We start from the raw sequence: 21,915 nt of genomic DNA on the forward strand, positions 1-21,915 counted from the left end.
GTGTTCCTTGATGTCTGTCTTTATAAACTGTTTCTATCCCAGTGTAAGTGGCATCACATCAATGGGCTCCCTTTTGCTTACCTGTATTACACGATTTATGTTGGATCTGTAGAGATTGCTGTTTTGTAAATACGCGTGCCTGTGTTTCTGGGTAACGCGCACTGGCTTTGATTTCTGATGGTCCAGATGTGTTGCCAGTCTCTCAACCCCATTATCCTCCGCAGCCTGAGGATGTTTACAAAACCTTTTTTCCAAATTGTTTACAACCCATATTTGTTTAAGTTTTTATAAGGGCCCAGTGATGATGAGATGCCAGGAGGAGAAGCTTTATGAGTGGGCAGGTAAGGCGGGGGGTTCAGGGAGGGATGTGGGGTGGTACAGAGACCCCTAAGGGTAGATAGGAGGGCGGGGGAATACCAGCCCCAAAATTGCTTCCACGTGAACGTTACTAGACGGGAGTGTACTCTGCAAATGGAGTTTATTGAGGACCCTTTGACCACATTACCCCTCGGCATCCCTATTTTGGACACATTTTCCGAAATGTGATCTACAAGCTCAGAATGCATTGCGATGCAATTGTTGCCATTTGTCGTATGACAAAGTGTATATAAGGTTTAAGTACCTAGTTATGTTTGTTAGTGATTTTTTTTTTAAATTTGATTTAGGAAAGTTTGTCTGTACTCTGCACCGCTCTTATCTCTGGAGTTTATTTTTAACTTGAGCTCACTGGTTGAATCTTATTCATGAATATATAATTAAAGATGTCAGGATAAAACGAAAGCTTAAAACCTGTGGTCATCAAAGATGACTACTGACAGTAGGAAAGCAAGCTCATTTAAAGCTACAACTTTTTTTTTTACAGAGATGCGTAACTAGCACATCTGCAGTGGTTTGAGGTGGTCTCTCTACTTTTCCATTGAGAAATTTCAGCCCTGGTGTCGGGTAGGCGGCTGCAAGTGCGCTCCTCGGACTTGGTGCACATATTTCCGCCAGGCTGGGTTACCTAGCCAGTGTAAGTTGTGTACAACATAGGGTGCAACTTTATGATGCCCCCTATGGGCAGAGGTGAAGGTGCTTTTGGAGGTGTGCTCCACAGAGGCCCTTCAACATGCGATTTCAATTTGGGGTTGATTGGGTATTGCATTCATAATATATGGCATTTTATTGTAAGAAAAAGAAGAGAATCATTACCTCCCACACATTCTTGAAGCAAATTACAGGCAAACAGCAGAATGTATTAAAAAAAAGCTTATTGGACTGTTATTGGCAGATGACTTGAGATCATTTGTACCTAATTTAGTGAAGATTTTTTTTATAATAAATTCTTTATTTGTTATAATATAATTTAGTTCTTTTCACTGAAAGTCACTGATGCTGGAAACCAGCAGTCAAGATGGCAGTGGCTGGTTTCTGTAATCACCATTTCCGGGACGAGCAGTTTACATAACAGCCCTGTGTGTCTGTCTGTCTATGAGAGAGAGAGATGGAGGCCCACAGTGCAAACATCATTTTAACAGGCGACAGACCTGATTCACACACCTCGACTCGGCTTCCCAATTCCCATTCGGAAGGTTGTGCAACAAGACACAGCACGGCATCGTCCAGCATGCCCAGCCCCCATGCTAAGCTGGGCAGATGTGTGTGTGTGTGTGTGTGTGTGTGTGTGTGTGGTAGGGGGTGGGGGGGGCGGTATTTCACTGCTTAGGGGGAGTTAACGAGTGTCTCCGATCAGATCTGGGAACACGTCAACCAAACCTGTAGAACAGACTTTTGACTCACCAATTCCCACAATGCTCGTTCAGGACCTACAATTTATGGCGTTGGTTATGAGTTCTTGGTTGGAGCTGCTTCGTTGGGTAACGAGTTTGTTCTACTGAGTAGGTCGCAAAGGAGAAAAACAGCCAAAATTAGGTCGTGGTGGCCTGGGTCAAGCAAGAGGTTTGACTGAAGTCCTGCAGTGTCCTAGCTTTAACGTTTAGGAGAGTAGTTTGACAGGAGAGGAAAATGTCACTGAGCTTGTGTGTGTGTGTGTGCGTGTGCGGTGTGCGCACATGGTTCTGTATGATGCATTAGTCCCCGGTGACAGCCCATCCCGGTTGAAGAGCTGGAGCTCCTGTAGCAACACAAAGGTTCCATGGACAAATATTTACCTCTGGTTCTCTCCTGCACTAAATATGTGTCCAGTCGCTGGATGACAACCATGTTGCATCACCTCTCAGCGGTGTGTTACCAGAAATGCTAATTAATAAAGTGGACCGGATATCAAAAGACAATCACAATATTTTGAATACTCATGTCCCCGACAGCATAACAGCTAGCCATCTGCAATTATTTGCCTCATCCAGTGAGTCTTTCCATTCTGTCTTCCCATCCTCCGTTCTTCCCTAATATGGTAACACAATGGACAGAGAATGTTCTCCATCTGTTCATCAGAGTGCCCCTCTTCCAGCGTTGAATGATGTGTGCATGACAGAGAGCCTCCTGCTGGGGGCTAGCATGGCACCAGCCCAACGGACTGTGCCGAGTTCACCGTTTACCTCTCTCTCTCCTTTACTCTCTTGGCCGGTGGAACCCGGTGTCTGATTGACGGGAGGAAAGCTTCCAGCAAGCTCGGAGACTTATTTGCGTCAGCCTGGCAACCTGGAGCTCCATTTGCTTGGCACACTACCCCTCTTTCTGGTGTGTGTGCGTGTGCAGAGTCCTGATAACTGCCGTACAGATGTGCGTTCTCAAAAGCAGGCCTGAGTGGGGATCAGTTCCCATTTGCCAAATGACTTTGTATTTGTCCATGTGTGTGTGTGCGTGCGTGTGTGCCCCTATGCATGTCAGCGTCAGTGGCCATGTGATTTGAGTTTAACCATCATGTATGTATTCAATCCTTACATTTCATGCACATGTGAAATGCATGTCTTTATATATTGGAGCCTGCGCACGTCAACGTCTCACGTCCAATGTGAGTCAATCTGGACTGGAAGCTTACTGTCATTAATCAGCGGGCAGTGAAGGGGAAGTCTGGGTTTTCCTGTAACCTACTTTCAGCTGCACAGACAGACAGACTGACAGATGGGTACAGACATTGAAACCCGGTGCCGAGAGACAGACAAACAGACAGACCGGGAAAGTTCTGGAGAAAGGAATAGGAGGAGATGGAAAGCGAGAGAGGAACAATAGCAAGCTGTGGACAGAGAGGGGAGTTTAATTTATACATTGCACAACGGTGTGGCTTGGAGAGGAGCGGGAGACAGAAGCAGGTCTCCATTTGCTTGTCGGTGGTGCTCCATCCACTGCACGTCCTCATTACTTCTCCATCCTAGAAGGTTCACAGTGGGCCAGGCAGTGAAAATGAGGCCCTGCTGTCGGTTTAAACGTCTTTGCTCGTAGCCCAGGCCCGGTTAATCCTAGCCAGATAGATGTGAGGGCTACAGAGCTGGATCGGGCAGAGGAATTTCACAATGACATACCTCTTGGTTTGGGGCCGAGTTCTGTGTGTGTGTGTGTGTGTGTGTGTGTGTGTGTGTGTGTGTGTGTGTGAGAAACAGTCTTAGAGGTCATCTGTCTAGTCTCTTGCGTCGTGGATGTTAAAATGTAACTTTTGAAATAATGACCTGGCTCTGCCTCATGGAGGAAGAGGCTGTTTGAAGTGAGGAAGAGAGAGGGAGCGCCCAATCAGCAGATTGATTGTGGAAATGAAAGATCTCCTGCACTTTCCATCCAAGCTCCTCTCGTCAGACGGGGATCTCTCCAGGTCGCGTGTTCACAGGTAGACATGATTATTTCTCCTTCCCCCTTGCACAGTAACATCCTGAGTGCTGATTTGGACTCTTGAGAGCGGACATATGGACCCATTCGGGTGCATTTGTCTGCTCTCGAAATGTCCAAATGAACACCCAGGGTTTTACAGTGTGCTCATTGTGCTGGCACGTCATTATTCAGCAACTCTACACCTCTGGAGGTCATATAAACGGCAGCGGTACAGTCAGTAAATCCGCGCAGGATTCCTGCGCTGAGTGGAGGAACGTTGGGCTACGTTAAAAAGAGGCCAACGTGGTGTTGATTACCTTGTCAGCAATATGAAGTGAGGTTGCTGAGTTTACACACCCATCCAATGTGCGTACACAAGGGGGAGAGAAAGTAAAGAGAGCGAGAGAGAGAGAGGGGAGGCAGAGAAGGAAGGGGAGATATACTGTAGGAGAGAGGAGGGGGCCGCTCATTGCCTTTCCATACAAGGAGAGGTAGGGGGAGGAGAGAGAGAGAGAGAGAGAGAAAAGAGAGCAGTGGAGGTTGACAGAGATTTGGAGAGAGACTGAGAGATAGAGAGAGGAGAGCAGTGGAGGTTGACAGAGATTTGGAGAGGGAGCGACAGAAACGAGCCTTCACCAGAACAGAGAGTGACTGAAGTTGCTGTGGCGTGGAACTGACTGACTGACTGACTGATTGATTGATTGATTGATTGACCCAGCGCAGGTATGACACACTGAGAGCCTCATTCATTCATTCTCTGTAGTTGAAAATGTGAATAAAGTGTACAATAGCTGCATGATCTCCTGCTTTCACTGCAGTACTTAAATAATCGTTTAGTAATTAGTGCATTGCCTTCACGTTGCCTTTGAGTGGATATAGCCTATACTTTTAGTCAAATAAATATTGGATTTGTCACATACTCATGGGTATGAGAACAGTGAAATGTGCTACAAGAAACTTCCAACATATATAGTCAAAAATATAATAGGCTACATGTAGGTAATAAAAGATGAAAAATAAGCTATTATAAAGGCCTATGGTACTAATAATTAATTCAGTAGCCTTGTAGTAATAAACTGTAAAAACAAAACAAATCATTGTGGTGAATGACTATAGGAAGAAAAAAAATATATATACAGAAATAGGCTAAGAACATACAGACAATGGACGAATGAATGGAATGAATCAGTAATATGTGGGAATTGTTGGCAGCGCTCTCTGACAATCTGCCTGTACTTTTCATCATTAACAGAGATTATTCTTTTTGAACTTATCTGGAATGTTTTTCTACTGTTATACCTGCATGTGTATAGATTTTATTTTGTCTACAATTTCATGGCCCTAGCCTCTAGCTCCACCTGTGCAACTCTTGGTGTCATACTGCATGCATTAGTTATTAATGCATTTATTATTATCATCGTACTGCCTAATTTCTGATTGCTGAAGATCTACAAGCCCTCAAAGCATCGCAATTTGATGCGAAGGGAGCTTGCATGTCGGCTATTTTCCGGTTGCGAGGCAGTCGTACGACAAAGTATAAATCAGGCTTAACATGAAGACAGAGTCACCGTCCTTCCTATTTGGCTGAGGTTGATGTAAAACAATAATACTTGAGCTGTGGTGAATGTCTTCAACATATGGGCCCGTCCAAAGCCTCGGTGCCACTGATCTGCACACACTTCTCCCCGTCTCGCGTTCCGTCCTCTCTGCCCACACTGTCGTCAGAGTGGTTTTCCATCAGCCCGCAGCATGTCAAACACCCAGAGGTTTGTGACCTCCGCTGGTATGCTGGACATGTGTGGTGGTCTGTCTGTCTGTCTGTGTGTGTGTTGGTGTGACTGGGTTTGTGTTTACATGTCAAAGAGAAATGAGATGTGTTTGTTGGGAGAGAGAGAGAGTGTGTGCGTGCGTGCGTGCGTGCGTGCGTGCGTGTGTGTGTGTGTATAAAAATACAATGTAAATGAATGTTTTTTAATCATTCACAGCCCTATTTTATGCTACATAGACAACAGTGTCACGTGGCGAAAATTTGCCCAAAATAGGGACACCAGGTTGGAAGTGGTTAACTTCCTTTCAAAATGTATTATTAAATGATGTACATTACTAAATATATGTCCCTTATCCACTTTCAGGGTTGGTTTCAGAAAAGCAGCGTTTAACCTCACTGCCCTATAACCTTTATAACATTGAAAAAACTGCCTACTGGGTATGCTTGATGACTGTGTGCCTGCATGGGCAAACTGTGCTAGTATGCCAGCATGTATGAGTTTAGATGAATGTGTGTGTGTGTGTGTGTGTATTATCCCTGCATGAGTCTGTTGTAATTATAGAGTGGAATTCATCCATAGGGCCGCAGTCTGGCACCAAGCCACACCCCCTCATTTTATTGTGTCTCGTGCCTCAGAGACTGGGAAAACTGCTGTGTTTGTCTTGTCAGCTCTTTATGGCTGTGCTGGCTGATGAGAATTAATAAGTGTGTTTGATGTGTGTGGTTGGGATGTGTGTGTGTGTGTGTGTGTGTGTGTGTGTGTTCTGAGAGAGAGAGAGAGAGAGAGAGAGAGGGGTAGAGAGAGAGAGACGGACAGAGAGAAAGAGAATTCACTAGTATTATTGTTTTACATAAACCTCAGCCAATAAGAGGAAGGACGGTGACATTGTCTTTGTGTTAATCATTAATGCATACAGAACCCTAAAGGTTGGGACCCCCATGGAAGCCTATAGCTTGCATTTAGTGGAGCCACTGTAGATTTCCCTAGAGTGCTTTATATCAACAACCATAAATAAAGTGGTTATCTCTTTGCAACTAGTAGCCCCCTCAAACTGAGTGGTCATGAGAGAGCTCTACTCCCCCTCCCCTGTTATCAATGGGTCGCCAATTGAGCTGGTTAGTGACATCTGATTACCACCGACGCCCGTGTACACACCGAACATACTACAACCGATTGTCAGCCAGAGATGCTTATCATTGGCCCGAACCGACAGCTTGGTGTGTAGCAGTTTCATAGAGTCGTACAGGTTAACCAATGAAGCCCTAAATGACGAATAGCTAAAATATCCAATCTATAAGCATACAACGCGTTACGAAGGGATGTGTTGTGAGCTTGTGGATTGGTATGGTTGTAGATGTCAGTGTTAATGTGGTTAAGCTAGAGCTATGAAATATACAAATTGAATTTTGAATGTTGCATCAGCAGAAGAGAGCTAATTTACACAACACCCCTGTGTACTGTATGTGTGTATGTCCGTGCATGCATTCATTAAGGTGTGTGTGTGTGTGTGTGTGTGTGTGTGTGTGTGTGTGTGTGTGTGTGTGTGTGTGTGTGTGTGTGTGTGTGTGTGTGTGTGTGTGTGTGTGTGTGTGTGTGTGTGTGTGTGTGTGTGTGTGTGTGTGTGTGTGTGTGTGTGTGTGTGTGTGTGTGTTGACTGAATATGTTCACTGTGTCAGTCTGGATTGGAATGCTAGACATGTTTCTTCACTGTGTTATTAAAGTGTCAATGTGATGAGGGTGAATGGCCCTATGGATTAATCTACTGACCTCCATATCAGTCTAGTACAGTGAGCATACTTTTGTGTGTGTGTGTGTGTGTGGGGAGGGGGGTAGGTGGGTGTGTGTGTGTGTGTGTGTGTGTGTGTGTGTGTGTGTGTGTGTGTGTGTGTGTGTGTGTGTGTGTGTGTGTGTGTGTGTGTGTGTGTGTGTGTGTGTGTGTGTGTGTGTGTGTGTGTGTGTGTGCATGTGCATGTGCTTTTGGGTGTTGTGTGTGTATTTTAAGTGTGCTTGTGTGCATTTATTTAAAAGGAAGAATGATGCTCCATGGCTATAGCATGGCATGATGTTTCCATTGGTTACCATTGGTAAGCTTTATTTGAGACCTGAAGTAGCTGCAGAATGCACAGTTAAAAATGGATATCAACACTCACACATATGTATGCAGGCAAGAAGGCACGTATACACACACACATGCATCCACAAGTGTGTGAGTGCACAAGTGTGTGAGTGCACACGGGTGTGAGTGCACGCATGCACACAAACTCACACATATCAGTCATATCTCAACACACATTGTCCGTTTGAAATCTATTTCCAGAGGTCAGATGATATTACTCTTCCAATATAGCTCCAAAAGTCAACTCTGCCATTTTTTTGACCACAGCCTGATATGTCATTGTGCATGTAATCCATTCCCTGTCTCCCCTAAACTTATATTATTAACCACTGCCAAGTTTAACAGCCCACCATAAAAATACCTTGTGTATGGAGGCGCACAGTTGCCTGGCTTTGATCTCACAGCTCAGTAAAGCCTGATTTATACTTCGTTGCACTCCAGTATCGTGCAGCTAATAGCAGATCTACAAGCTCACAGCGCATATAACAGCGCGATATGTTGTGATCATATTGATAAGCTATTTTACACTATTTTGCAAACAATTACTATAAATGGTTCCCTGGAAATATTTCAATATTTATACAAATATATTTTAACCACTTAAGCCCTATATACCTCACCTGGTGCATCGTCAATCAAATAACTTGATTGAAAATGTACAAGTCGGTGTCTTTCCTGACACTAGGGCCTACATTTCTCAATGGAAGAGTAGAGAGACCACCTCCAACCACAGCAAATGTGCAAGTTATTATTGTATTAACATACCATACAGATTGGTTAAAATATTGTTTTACTTATTAAAATAAGTCATTTTGTTTCATCAGCTGATTGTGGTTTGAAACTGAATTTCTTAGAGTACTCTTCAAATAGTCTTTCTATGTAAATTGGCTCATGCACATTCATAATTGGTTGGTCATTTTATGAATTGTATTAGAGGCCTGCTCTTTACACAGGCGGCTGGCCAGGAGTCTAATTGCTTTTTGGACCTGATTCATAATAAGTCAGATTTATAAATCTTTTTTCTATACTGCATCTCCCCTGAGGTTCTCATGTTTCCCCCCCAGTTGTTTCCTTAATTTGTTGTAATACCAACGGATCCTCTGTGTTTTTATGTTTTGTCTCTGGTTTTACTTTGTGTTTTTATATGGCTAGCTGGGGTGTTTTTTTGTGATGTTGTCAGGGCGATCAGCTTTCCACACATTACTGCCTTCACAACATCCCACAGTATTACAGGGTCCACATTCCACATCATCATTCTCGTCTTTACACCTTTTATGTCTTCCCTTATCTGTTCCATATTTGCCTTATTTTTCAAAATACCCACATTGAGCCTCCATACAGTATTAGTTTTTTTACTATTCAGGTGTATTGTCAAGCCGATCACATTGTGACTTTCACCAGTACTAATTAAAAAAGTTATCATTTGTGGAGTAGACAGAGGGAGATACTAAATAGTTTATACAGTCCCTTTCTAGATGGTGAAGTTCTCTCCAAACGTCACTTATCCCATCCCATTTCCTGCACTGACATGTTACTAAACTTGGTCAGATGCATCTTGTTTTTCTTGAGGCTTGTTGTATCAACATAATGTATCATGACCACATTAGTCCCTCCACATATCAAAATACCTAGTCTCAATATGCAATGAAATAATGTCAACTGAGTTTTGAAAAGAAAAAGGACAAAATATTTGGTACTCTCTGGCGGGGGGGGGGGGGGGTGCATATACATTAATCAGTTTCCTCTTTGTCCCTGACTTCTTTATGGCATTCAAATTGGACTGAGAGGCGATTAGGATAGCCAAGGATAGCCACTTTTTATAGTTTGTATAAGCTATAAAATTCATTACTAAATCCAAACATGTTTTAATTTCTCATGTCCATGTTGAGACAGATCGATTTCTTGTTGAAAATAAAGCTTGAGCCTTTTCTTTCTTTCATTTTAGGCAGGACCTTGCATTCTTCAACCTCCAGACAGCTTAAAGTTAGGGTAAGTGATATGTTTTGGTTAAAACAAAAAGGTTTTTGTTAAAATGTTTAAGCACTATATTCTGATAGTATTCATTGCTATAGAGTGTTCAGTAACAGGAATCTCCCTGTCTCTCCAGCCCTTTAATAAACAGAAAATACATTTTCAGGTGGTTTGCAAATCATCAGCCAATCAGGAAAGAGTACCCATTTATCAGCTTCAATTTTATAGTGTTCCAGTTTGAAGCAGTCATGAAAAAGTATTTCATTAACAAAAATGTGTTCCAGTTAAAATGTTGTCTGCTCGTTTCTTTGTGTCATCGTTTCTTTGTGTCATCACTTCCAATTTCACTTTTTTTCTATCTGTATCCTGTATGAGTTCTCTATCCTGATTGGATCAAATAGGTATCTCGACCTGAAAATGCATTTTCTGCTTTCAAAAGAGCTGGAGAGACAGGGAGACTCCTGTTACTATTCTATATCAATGAGTACTATCAGAATACATAGCCATTTAACACTTATTTTAACAAAAATCACTTGCCCTACCATTAAGACTGCACAGACCTGAATTCGGACAATGTGTCCCACCCAGTTAATCAAAATTTACAACAAAAAATTGATACAATTTGCTTGGGGCAGTTATACTGATGTGTGTCCATTAAAAGTTTAAAACCCACTGATGCACCATCAAATATTTGTACTTAGCAGACTTTTAATCCATGCTCAATCTTGCTCTTGTAAAAACAAGTCTTCCCACCCACCAATATAGCTTACTACCCGAGTTAGATGAGGCCCTAGTGCCTGAAAAAGTGAAATAAAATACAATAAACAAATGAAATTAATAATAATTTAATCGCAGAATCCATCAGATTTATTGGTCAAAGAGAGCAGATGTTGATTGATGATAGCTGTCTACCTATCAATAAATCGGATGGAAGAGAGATTTCAACAAGACGTGCAGAAAGCAGAAGTAATCTGACTGGTTGGAGCAGATTCGCTGTAGTTACACAAAACTCTCGTTCTTACAAACGACTTATTGAAAGAAATATGAGCTTATGGAAATGCTCCGAATATTTCCAGCTTGTTGGAAATATAATCCCCCCCCAAAAAAGATTGTATAGTGTTACTAAACTATATAAGCTAATTAGTTCAAATAGCATAGGCTTACAATGGAGCTCATACCCCCGAGAAGGGGCGCGCGCAGCTTTGGTGGTGACATGTTGCAGGTCTGATCTATGGAGAGTTATTTCCTTTCACACAGGTGCAGAACAGCACCATCAGCTACAGCTGTGTGTTCTAGTGCAAATTTCACCGGAGACATGAGGCAATGCAAAGCAATCTGATTAGTTCCCACTCCTTGCTGTTAGTTCGACTTGGTCAAGGCCCTTAGGGTTAGAGGAGCGCCTGCTCGTAGAGAGCCCCTCACTTGAGGTGAAACCATAGACAGTAAAAAGGATGGACAAAGTTACGCCCATACAGACCGTAAATGAAGCGTGTTCTTCAGCAATTTCAAATCCGCCGTCCAGAACACGGAAATGAATGCTATTGGTTGGGACCAGAGCGGGGGTGGGGAATGAATGCTATTGGTTGTGTAGCTTGTCAATCAAATCATCACAAGGCAGCCACGCCCCTCCTACAGCATACCCTACTTTATCATCAATTTTAAAATAAACAGGACCATAATTTACCAAAAAGCATATCATGGTGATTGAAAGAAGACTTTAAACTAGCCAATGGAAGCATATAGACTTCATGACAATGTTTATTAAGTTAAAAAAATCAAGTGTAAAGTTTGGCAAAAACCCATCCGTTTCAATGGAGAGTAATTCCTTCTGACACCAGCAGGGGTGAAACAGCGAAACTACAGGCCATTCATATGAACTGTCACTCCCTATACAGTCTCAATTTACAACTCAGAAGCTGGCCTTTTGGGTGAAACACAATATTGCCAACATCATCCCGACATATCCGATTTCTGTCCAAACGAAGTCTTCAGTATTGATCAAATAGGATTTAGCCCAATATATACCAGTATAAAAATAGATTCTCAGCCACTTAAATATTAATGTTAATTGTCTCAGCCTCATTCATTTGCCCTTCTCCTTCATTCAGTCTAGTCTTGTGGGCCTGGATTTGATAGAGTTAGCAGAAAGTGTTTGGTACATTTCCTGCTTCAGATCTTTGAGTTCGGTTTTCATATCTTCTTTGAATTCTTTAAGTTTGTGTAAGTCCACTTTATTTTCCTGCTTAAGATCAGTTTCAGTCTTAAATCCACTTTATGCTCATCCCTGAACTCACGTATTTGCTTACTGATATTATGGAGCACTGAGCACATGGATTCTGCTGTCATCATTTGAGCATTGAGTGTTGTCCATCTGTGGTGAATTCTTTCCTTCTCGTCTGTTTATATTTTTCGCTCCCCCACTCGTCCCAATAAAGATTGCAATGATTTGATCAATGAATTAAGGGTGTTAGTTTTAACTTGCTATTGGCAGACATTAGTTCATGAAACATATTACAGTAAAAGGAAGGGTTTTCACAACCTATCTTGTTTATCTTGTCAACTTATCTTGTCTTTTCTGCTGCACTGGTCCAGTGTGTGAGACAGAGGGAGAGAGAGTGCACAAACTGCACTGAAAATAGGTTCCCAGGCTGTTGTTCTGTTATTCTAATTCTGCTATTCCCCAAAACAGGACTGTAAATCACCAGAGAGCAGCAGTGAGATGAGAATGTGGGTAGAGAAGGGAAGCAGTGAGATGAGAGTATGGGTGGAGAAGGGAAGCAGTGAGATGAGAGTATGGATGGAGAAGGGAAGCAGTGAGATGAGAGTATGGATGGAGAAGGGAAGCAGTGAGATGAGAGTATGGGTGGAGAAGGGAAGCAGTGTGATGAGTGTATGGGTGGAGAAGGAAGCAGTGAGATGAGTGTATGGGTGGAGGAGGAAGCAGTGAGATGAGTGTATGGGTGGAGGAGGGAAGCAGTGAGATGAGTGTATGGGTGGAGGAGGGAAGGCTGTGTAGGCTGCAGACTGGATGGAGTGGAGTCGGAGGTTGGAGAAGAGAATGACAGGCCTAATGCTAACCCTAACCTGAATATTTTCCTAATTGTAAACCTAACTGTAAAAATATTTTTTAACCACAAAACAACTGTTTCTCTTGTGAGGACCAGGAAAAATGCACACACACACACACACGCACGCACGCACACACGCACACGCACACACAGAGTGTGAGTCTGACTCAGCAGCTGGTGGTCAGTAAATGGTCAGTCAGTGAGGTCAGTATAGTAGAGCACACCAGACCAGATTTATATCTGTCCATGTAGGAGTCATCCACGTTGTTTTATTTTAGGGTGGCTTAGTACCAGACATTACAGTGACAGCGGTGAATGCTAACGGTTATGCACTTCGGCCGCAGGTTTGGCTCTGGACCAACGTGTATCGCCCAGCCTGTGGGGAATAGGAGGGTTTTTCAACGGGAGGCTGAAGGGTCAATGGGTTCAATAAACCATTGTCTCAGAGCATAGATAACATGGAGCTGCTGTGATATCAGGGCAGTGATGACATGGAATTTCCAAACCAAAGATTTTCCCTGCCTGGGATTCCAAAACGTAGTAGTTATCTCTTCTTATTTCTGTTTTGTGCGTTTATTGTTGTTGTTTTGCCAATGAGCATAGATTTGTCAGTGCTACATTGGTTTAATCAAACCAAGGTCTGTTTGATGATCTTATTGATTATCGCATCAGTGGGGAGTGGAGCGCCTAAAACACCGTTAGCTGTTCTAAAATCACCTGTAAATAACGGCCTTGCATGGCATATAATAAACCAGTTTTAATAACAATTTCACTACAGTTCACTACCCTGATTGCCTCAATAAAGCTTGATAACAACATTTTAAACTAGAGGCTGATGTTAAATGAATCAATATTGAGCAACTTAATGGCCTATTTCTCTCCTAAAATGTTAACAGAAACTATTTTTTGTGAATCACAAACACAACAAAATCTGACACTTCTGAAACAATTTGTTTGGTGCAGTAATATTGATGTAATGTGGTTACAGATGTGCGTTTATAGAACATTTTATAGCAGCTTTGAGCACGGCTCAATCATAATTGAGGACTGGTGAGGATTACTTAAACAGCCTTTCCCCCTGTTTTCTGTCTCTTGCAGATGATGTCATTCGAGTGCCTGTCCAGTGGTTGGTTGCAGCATCTGCTCATTATGCTCCTGATGCTTTCACTGTCCTACGCTGGCCCTATCCGACCAATGGATGGGATGGAATGCTCAGCCAGGGGTCCTGCCTCTTACATCCTGGTCTTTACGGGTCACTGGAGCCCACAGACCTTCCCCAAGCAGTATCCTCTGTTCCGACCTCCTGCCCAGTGGTCCAAGCTCATAGGTGAGAAGTGTCAGACAAAAGGAAGACGTTAAAAATCCAGTTTATCTTTATTTAAAATGATTTTGTGGGGTTGCCCCGGTGGCTCACCTGGTAAGAGCACATACCACATGAATGAGAACACAGTCCTTGGTGCAGCTGGCCTTGGTTCAAATGCAAACCGAGGCTCTTTGCTGCATGTCATCCCCCTCTCTCTCCTGCCTGTCCTGTCTCTGTCCTCTATGACTATCAAATAAAGATACATACAAAATAATAATAATAATAATCTTTTGTGGCAGTTTTTGTTTTAGATTGGAGAGTGTAGATAGATTCCATCATCATCATCATAGATTCAAACTCGGGTCCGTGCAACTCACAAGGAGCATGTGGTCCGTGCACTAAATTGCCGCATCTCCAGATACCCCAAAGCAGGTCATCGTTGTCTTTCAAATTTCATAATAACTTTGTAGCATTTTATTGTTTTCTTTGCACTCAATTTACTTTTATACCATTTACCCTGTCGTTTGTTGACATTTACCCTGATCTTTCACTTGTAAGTCACTCCGGATACGAGAATCTGCTAAATGCCTACATTGTATTAAGTTATGAATAGTATTATATGTTGAACAACATTTTTTTACTTTAGTTTTGCTGAATTGTCCTTGGTGATCAGAGAGCACCCAAAGGCACAGCACTATATTGAACTCAGTCAAAAACATATAAAGATGTATCAGTGATCAGTGGAGGTGTGCACGTTTTCCATGTGAAAGCACTTAGGATGGATTAAACTGGGTCATGGCTAGATGAAAGGATGGGATAGGTTTATTCCCCACATCCTCTGAGGTGGAAGGGTTTAGGGTTTGGCTTCGACTGCAGCAACAGACTCACATTCAGCCTTAACTCGGGTCAGGCCTTTCCCACCTTATCATGTGTCTAAGGCTGACCTGCTATGGACCTTCCCTTCACACAGCAGCTGCACACGCACGCACACGCACACACACACACACACACACACACGCACACGCACACACGCACACGCACGCACGCACACACACACACATGCCAACATAGAAACACACATATGTATACACACACACACACACACACACACACACACACACACACACACACACACACACACACACACACACACACACACACACACACACACAGGGGCAAGGGAAGGGACTTTAATGAGGAAAGCAGTGAGGAGTGAGGAAGGCTAAATGCTACCAGATGAAGCAGGGCGGAGACCCCACCGGCTCTCTCTCTCTCCATTCCTCTCCAACCGTATCTCTAATAACTTCTCAAGCTATGTCTTTCTTCCACTCTTTCCCACACTTAACTGAGGGTTGCCACAGTAATGGTGGTAAAGGCTGCATGGAGTAGGATTCAGGGCTGGGAGATGATGATGAGGTGATGATAGTCGGGGTGTGGTGAGGTCAAGCATTCAATGCCCCTCTCCTCACCTTTCTCCTAAGGTGAATGACAGATGTTTATATACAAGTATAGGATAACCCTAATGAAGGCCACATGTCCAAACGCCTCAGTGTTTACAACACAATACTGCGAGTGTTGCAGGAATTTTCTCATATACGTGTGTGTGTGTGTGTGTGTGTGTGTGTGTGTGTGTGTGTGTGTGTGTGTGTGTGTGTGTGTGTGTGTGTGTGTGTGTGTGTGTGTGTGTGTGTGTGTGTGTGTGTGTGTGTGTGTGTGTGTGTGTGTGTGTGTGTGTGTGTGTGTGTGCGTGCGCGCGTTTCAGTCTGTAAGTGTCTTGTGCATCACTGTGATGGCCGCTGTGGTTTTGTCTGGTTTCCAGCTCTCCCGGTCGTGGCCTGTTGTCCCTGCCAGGGGGTGCTGGCCTGGCCTACTTACTTCATATGCTTAATTTATGCTCCGTTGTACAACAAAGTATAAATCGGGCTATATAGAGATAGATTCTGTGGATTCTGGCACGCCGCTAAAGGCTTACAGTGTGTCACGGCCCAAGCACTGTGGGACAGGGAGGACAGGGAATGGGCTTTGTCACGAAGAGAGGAAAAACACAAGGACCAGAGGCCTCAGCGGGCTGTCAGTTGAAATGGGGGTTTTCACAGCACGAGAAAACCAGGACCCTGCCGAGGGGCATGTGATGGTTGTTTTGTGTTAGATTTGTTGTGGAGACCGGGGGGGGCAGGTGGTTGAGTCTGTCAAACACAGGCAATTTAGAAATGGAGAAAAGTGGGTTTTAATTTGCTGGTGGGGGTTAAGCATGACGTGTTATCGAAGTTCAAGGGCTTGACGCTTGAGGGGGACCTGTGAACTGATGTGATTTCCTGATGGAAATGTAATTACTAAGTGCATAAGTAATAGCAGTTGAAAGGGAAACAGGATAGTCTGTGAAGTGTGCTGGGAGCATGGGGAGAGTGGCTCTGTGCAGTGTGTGTGTGTGTGTGTGTGTGTGTGTGTGCGTGTGTGTGTGCGCATGCTCTAATGTGTGTTTGAAAGCATGTGTCAGGCGTGTTCAAGAATGAAGGCATGCTTGCGTTTGTGTTTGTGTGTGTGTGTGCGTGCGTGCGTGTGTGTGTTTTTTACGTAGCTCTTGCTGAAAGGTGAGGTAAGGCAGAACCATCAAGCCTCTGTCAGTGTGTCGCTGGCTAACCCTACGCTGCCCTCAAAACCACTGGTCTCAGGCCAGTGGATCAGAGTTCTAAGAACTGAGCTACAAACAGCTTTATGATTCTTCACAGACTTCATAGATAACCATAACTGAATAGCAGAACATGGCCCAAACGGTGGGGAATAAATGTTTTTCTTTTCTGTTAAACGATAACTTTTCGTCCAGTATCTGACTGCTGCTTCCATCCAGACCAGCTCTTGCGTCAGGTCTTGCGTCTTTTGTGGTTTTATCAGCCATAGATTGGAGAAGGACATAACCACAAACGTGAAATAAACTTAAGATGAGCAGTACACGGACAACTCCTTCAGAATCATTTATTTAAGTACAGGAAGTATGGGGCCTCCATAGAAATACATACCATTTCTGTGGTGGAAATGATCTCAGCGTTTGGCTGCGGTCCTGTGGTCCTTGATTGAGACTGATATGTGCTGTAGTGAAACATTTAATTTTTTTCCTTGTCTTTCTTGTGTTTCTTCTAATATCTTTTAGTGGTGACCCATAATGGACAATTCCGTCTGTGGAAGGAGGGGGCGCCATCCAGTGTGGGCGTGCAGAACTTTGCTGAACTCGGGGTGACGGTGGAGTTGGTGAAGGAAGCCAAGGAGGCCAGGAAAAGACGTGCGGTCGGTGCCATGTACCGAACGGCGGGCATCCCGAATGGCATCGGGCACAGCTCCACGGAGCTGCTAATGCAGCCCCGCAGTTCACTGGTAGGCATGACTCACACATGCACATAAAAACACAAAGGCTATTCCTTGCATGCACGCACGCACCGTCAGAAGCAGTCACACAGTCTGCTTGACTACCCTCTACCCAGTCAACTTGTGACCCGGTCTTCTGCAGAGCTCCATCCATCCAGACTGACCAAACACATCACCGCTACTTTCCACTGTCCAATCAGACTATGTTTAGACCCAGCCCTGAAGCCCCACAGCCACAAACGCCTACATCCGTCTGCATGGTCTGCACTCTGTCTGCACCCCGTCCCACTCCAACTCCCTGCTCATGAAAGGGGCCCGGACAGGAGCTAAAGCAAGGGTACCTCTGCTCTGGGACCAGACTGAGGCTTGGATCGAGATTGTATGTGGGAACTGGGCTAAACGACCAAACGCCGAGCCAAAGAGCTTATTAGGAACTATTGGCTGGAGTGCATGAATAAATGTTGGTCTGAGGCTGGGGTTAAGGTTGGAGACTGACCCAGTCTGGAGTGGGTGCAGATGACTTGTCAACGCTGTATGCCTGAGGCTTGGGCTAATTTTGGGGATAAAGCTTGAGAAGGGCGAGGGGCTAGTGGGACTTAGGATGACGCCATGGAAGGGAAGGTTGTTACAGGCACCGAAAAACTGGAACTGAAGTTTGCCTCTTGAAAGTTTGTTTTTCTTCATCTTGGCACACAGTTGATGAATGAAGGGGAGAGGAGGAGTTGGGGTAAAGGAAGGGAAGGGAGTTAGTGGGCTTTTGGAAGTAGAACTGTGCCTAACTGTGGCTCTGAATAGCTCTGGTGACCTACATCTCACTGTTTATTGGTAGTTCCATTGCGTGCGCTACCTGCGGGCCCCTCAAAGCATAAACAACCCTCATGGAGGGTGCCTCCAGCAGCTTACCGGCTTGTCATCCACATGTGTACACATGATGGTTGTCACATCTGTTTTTAGATTCTCACGCAGTAAAGCAGAAAAGGTACAGCATTACGATGTGTGAGCTGGTGTGGAACGTGACAATGACAAATGGAATGGTGGTTATCTGTTGACAGATTAATCTCTGTCTGTCTTATGCTGTCTCACTCATTCTCACGCACACAGACACAAATACACGCACAGAGACACTCTGACACACTGACACACTGACAGATACACAGACACACACACACACACGCACACGCACACATTCTTTACCACAAAATATATACGCAATGTCCCAAAAATCCCAAACACATATGATTCCCATCTCCATATTCATTACCCCCTCCGTGATTTACACTAAGCATGTAATTTGAAACAGGCAGATAACAACAAACAACAATGTATGAAGTGCCCAACTGACATTCAAAAAGCCACAGAGTTTCATCAGATTAGGAGAACAGGACACCGTTGCACATAAAATCCCTCATGCTGCCAGGTTTGGGCAGCTTTGGGGTTTCACACTCCGGGGAGATTCTTTGGACCTCAGAGGAGAGCGTGCTGAGATCAGAGTATGAGTTTGATTATGGAGTCTTTAAGTGGGTATCCGTGTGCTAGTGCCAGAGACACTTCCATGGTCTGTCCAAAGAAAAGCATCATGGACTGATCAAGCCAGCACGGAGATACGCCTGACCCCCTGAAACCCCTGAAACCCCTGAGAAGAGACTAAAGAATATGGGACACGGAGGAGTTATAGCAAAAGGAGAGAAGGAAGAATGGAGGAGGTCACTGTAGGATTCTGCAATGAATGATACAACACACCCGTGACCTCCACACTGTTTTTTTTAATTCTCTACTTTTACTGGGACCAGTCCACTTTCACTGTGGCTGTCAGTCTAACAACCTCATGTGTCACACTCATATTATTTTGTGAAATAAATAGGCCTATGTATAGGTTAGCGTTCAAAATGTAGGCTATGTAAAGTCTACCATTTCAAGTTGCCTGTGTGTGTGTGTGTGTGTGTGTGTGTGTGTGTGTGTGTGTGTGTGTGTGTGTGTGTGTGTGTGTGTGTGTGTGTGTGTGTGTGTGTGTGTGTGTGTGTGTGTGTGTGTGTGTGTGTGTGTGTGTGTGTGTGTGTGAGAGCTACAGAGAAAAACAGAGCGTGGGAACGAGAGAAAGGGAGAGAGTGAAATTAAGTTATGAATTGAGTTATGTAACTTTAGAATGATGTTCTTGACAACAACTGAGGGAGTTACACAACTTCAGCATGCTCTACTTATTTGTCAAAACAGCCTTTTTTATGCCTCTCCAGTGATTGAACGGGTCAGTAGGCCTACTGGAGCTTCTTTGACTGCTGTCTGCTACAACGTCATCAGTCCATTTTGTGTCGGTTTGGTGAAATAAATGTGTAGTTGTAAACACAAAGAATCTATCAACAGCAGCTGTTATCTTAACCACTTGTCTTTCAGCCTGAAATTTTAGATGAAAAATATAAACATTTTCAAAAATAGTGAAAATACAAGATCTACAAGCTACAGTAACAATGTAGCACCCCCCCCCCCTCAACCTTTTTTATTTCTTCTTCTTTGGGGGGAAAGTTTCGCTTATAAGGAAATGGCCAAAATAGGGACGGCAGGTTGAAAGTTGTTAAATGCTTGTACTGTTGGACTCATGCCACCTTGCGTGCGCTGACCCCTGCGCTGCTTCCTGCATGAGGTCACTAGCTCTCAGGAAACATCCATCATGCAGGAGAGGGAGTCCAGTTTAACCCTGCACAGGAACACACACACACGCTCACACACGCACACACGCACGCACACACACACGCACACGCACACGCACACACACACACACACACACACACACACACACACGCACACGCACACACGCACACACAGAAACAGACCTCATCACTCTTCCATTTGAGTCTACATGCACAGGTTTGAGAGCTGATAAATCCATATTGCAAAATTGCTAAATAACCTAAAAATAATCTAAGGACCAGTTAAGTGTGTGTGTGTGTTTCATATTTGTTTATTGTTTGTTTAGCATGAAGGCTGTTGTCTTTAAAAACACTGATCAACTTTGCTGATGCCAATAAAAATGTAAATACCAAATTACTAAATAAGTTAAAAAAATCTAAATACCATAATCTAAAATTTGCAATTATCTTTATACACTAAAATAATTACCTCATAGCCGCTGTCATTCAGGAGTCTGACGTTTGTTTGTTTGATTGAATGAATGACGTCTCTATTGACAAGAATGCATACACATGCACATATGGTGGATTGGTGATCTCTCTGCATCTTGGGGTGGTTTAGTTTGTTTGAGTTCCTTGTTTGATGACCTGTGAGTGTGAGCTCCTCCCTGGGGGGGGGGGGGGGGGGGGGGGGTAGCCAGTCTCTGAAGTTGGACTTAAACAGCTTTCTGGCAAAGCCAAGACACACTTGAGTGCATCTCTCTCTGCAAGAGTGCACAATCCTAGAATGCAGAGAGCCTCTGGGTACCCTGAGTACCTCCAGCACTCAGTGCGTGCGTGCGTGCGTGTGCGTGTGCGTGTGCGTGTGCGTGTGCGTGTGCGTGTGTGTGTGTGTGTGTGTGTGTGTGCGCGCGCACACACACATCTGTGGTACTTGTGTCATTCTCATTGCTGCAACCAATATTCTTGTATTGTTAATACTGTACCAGTATGATGTACCCTGCAGATAGACCTCTTCAACTGTTCCTCTCTCTTCTTCTTTTCTTCATCCTCCTCTTCTCCGTGGACTCCAGCTCTCCCTGATGGTGAAGGTGATTCCCAGCCCTGATTGGTTCGTCGGCGCGGACAGCATCAACCTCTGTGAAGGTGGCCAGTGGAAGCAGGAGATGACAGTCGGCCTCCATCCCATCGATGCGGGGACAGACAGTGGCTTCACCTTCTCCTCTCCCAACTTCCCCACCAGCCCTCCCGAGAACATCACAAGGGTGAGCCAGACCTCCTATTGATGTACTGTATGCTACACGGTAAAATCCTGAGTGTTCATTTAACAACTGAGACACACTCTCAGGGTTGAATTGACACTTAGTATTTTTGCGGTGTAGTGAATGACCACTGGTGCACACATTACTGTGCGAACCGTTGCACCATTGACAAAAAACTATGTATCCATGTATTCCCTTATTCATTCATCTGGGTATTCATGCCTTTGTTCCGTCCTTTCTCTTCTATTTAAATGAAACATGGTGACTGACCCTGATCTTATTATACACTACTGTAGCAGACAGTTCAGCTGTGCCGTCCCCACATAAGTAATGGCTTGGCTCTGGCTGACCCGAGGTGTTTAAAGTAAAAATGGGCCCCCCTTACATAACCATCTATCCTTGTCCACTCTAGTATGCTGTTTATTTAAAAAATGGGCTATTGTATATTTGAACTTTGTCTAGATTACATTAGCGGCCCTGAAGATAGAGCTTTTTGTCATCTCTCGTAACAAGCTCCCAGTTAGACTGGTCCTGAGATGGTGTAATGAATGCCGTCACCAAGCGCCCCATATTCATTCATTACAACACTGTCTGCTACCACTACCGAATGCCCTGTACCCAACTGCTGCGATCCTGAAACGCTACAACGCTCACTACCGAATGCCCTGTACACAACTGCTGCCATCCGTGGAAGCAATTGGTTT

The 21,915-nt window shown here is 44.1% G+C and overlaps 1 protein-coding gene across 2 annotated transcripts in view; it reads left to right on the plus strand.

Annotated features, from left to right (window-relative positions):
* Positions 1-4,320: 4,320 nt before the first annotated feature.
* Positions 4,321-21,915, plus strand: part of spon2a (spondin 2a, extracellular matrix protein) — a 19,627-nt gene continuing 2,032 nt past the window's right edge. The window contains exons 1-5 of one of the 2 annotated variants that reach the window (XM_080416747.1): positions 4,321-4,464; positions 9,572-9,615; positions 13,764-13,992; positions 17,117-17,337; positions 21,023-21,214. In XM_080416747.1, the coding sequence (XP_080272873.1) occupies positions 13,764-13,992; positions 17,117-17,337; positions 21,023-21,214 (642 nt within the window). In that variant the 5' untranslated portion in view covers positions 4,321-4,464; positions 9,572-9,615. The remainder of the gene's footprint in view (positions 4,465-9,571; positions 9,616-13,763; positions 13,993-17,116; positions 17,338-21,022; positions 21,215-21,915) is intronic. The other variant, XM_080416748.1, reaches the window with a different exon arrangement.

The sequence above is a fragment of the Gymnoscopelus braueri genome, assembly GCF_963280865.1.
Source record: "Gymnoscopelus braueri genome assembly, chromosome: 20".
In the NCBI taxonomy this organism is placed as follows: Eukaryota; Metazoa; Chordata; class Actinopteri; order Myctophiformes; family Myctophidae; genus Gymnoscopelus; species Gymnoscopelus braueri.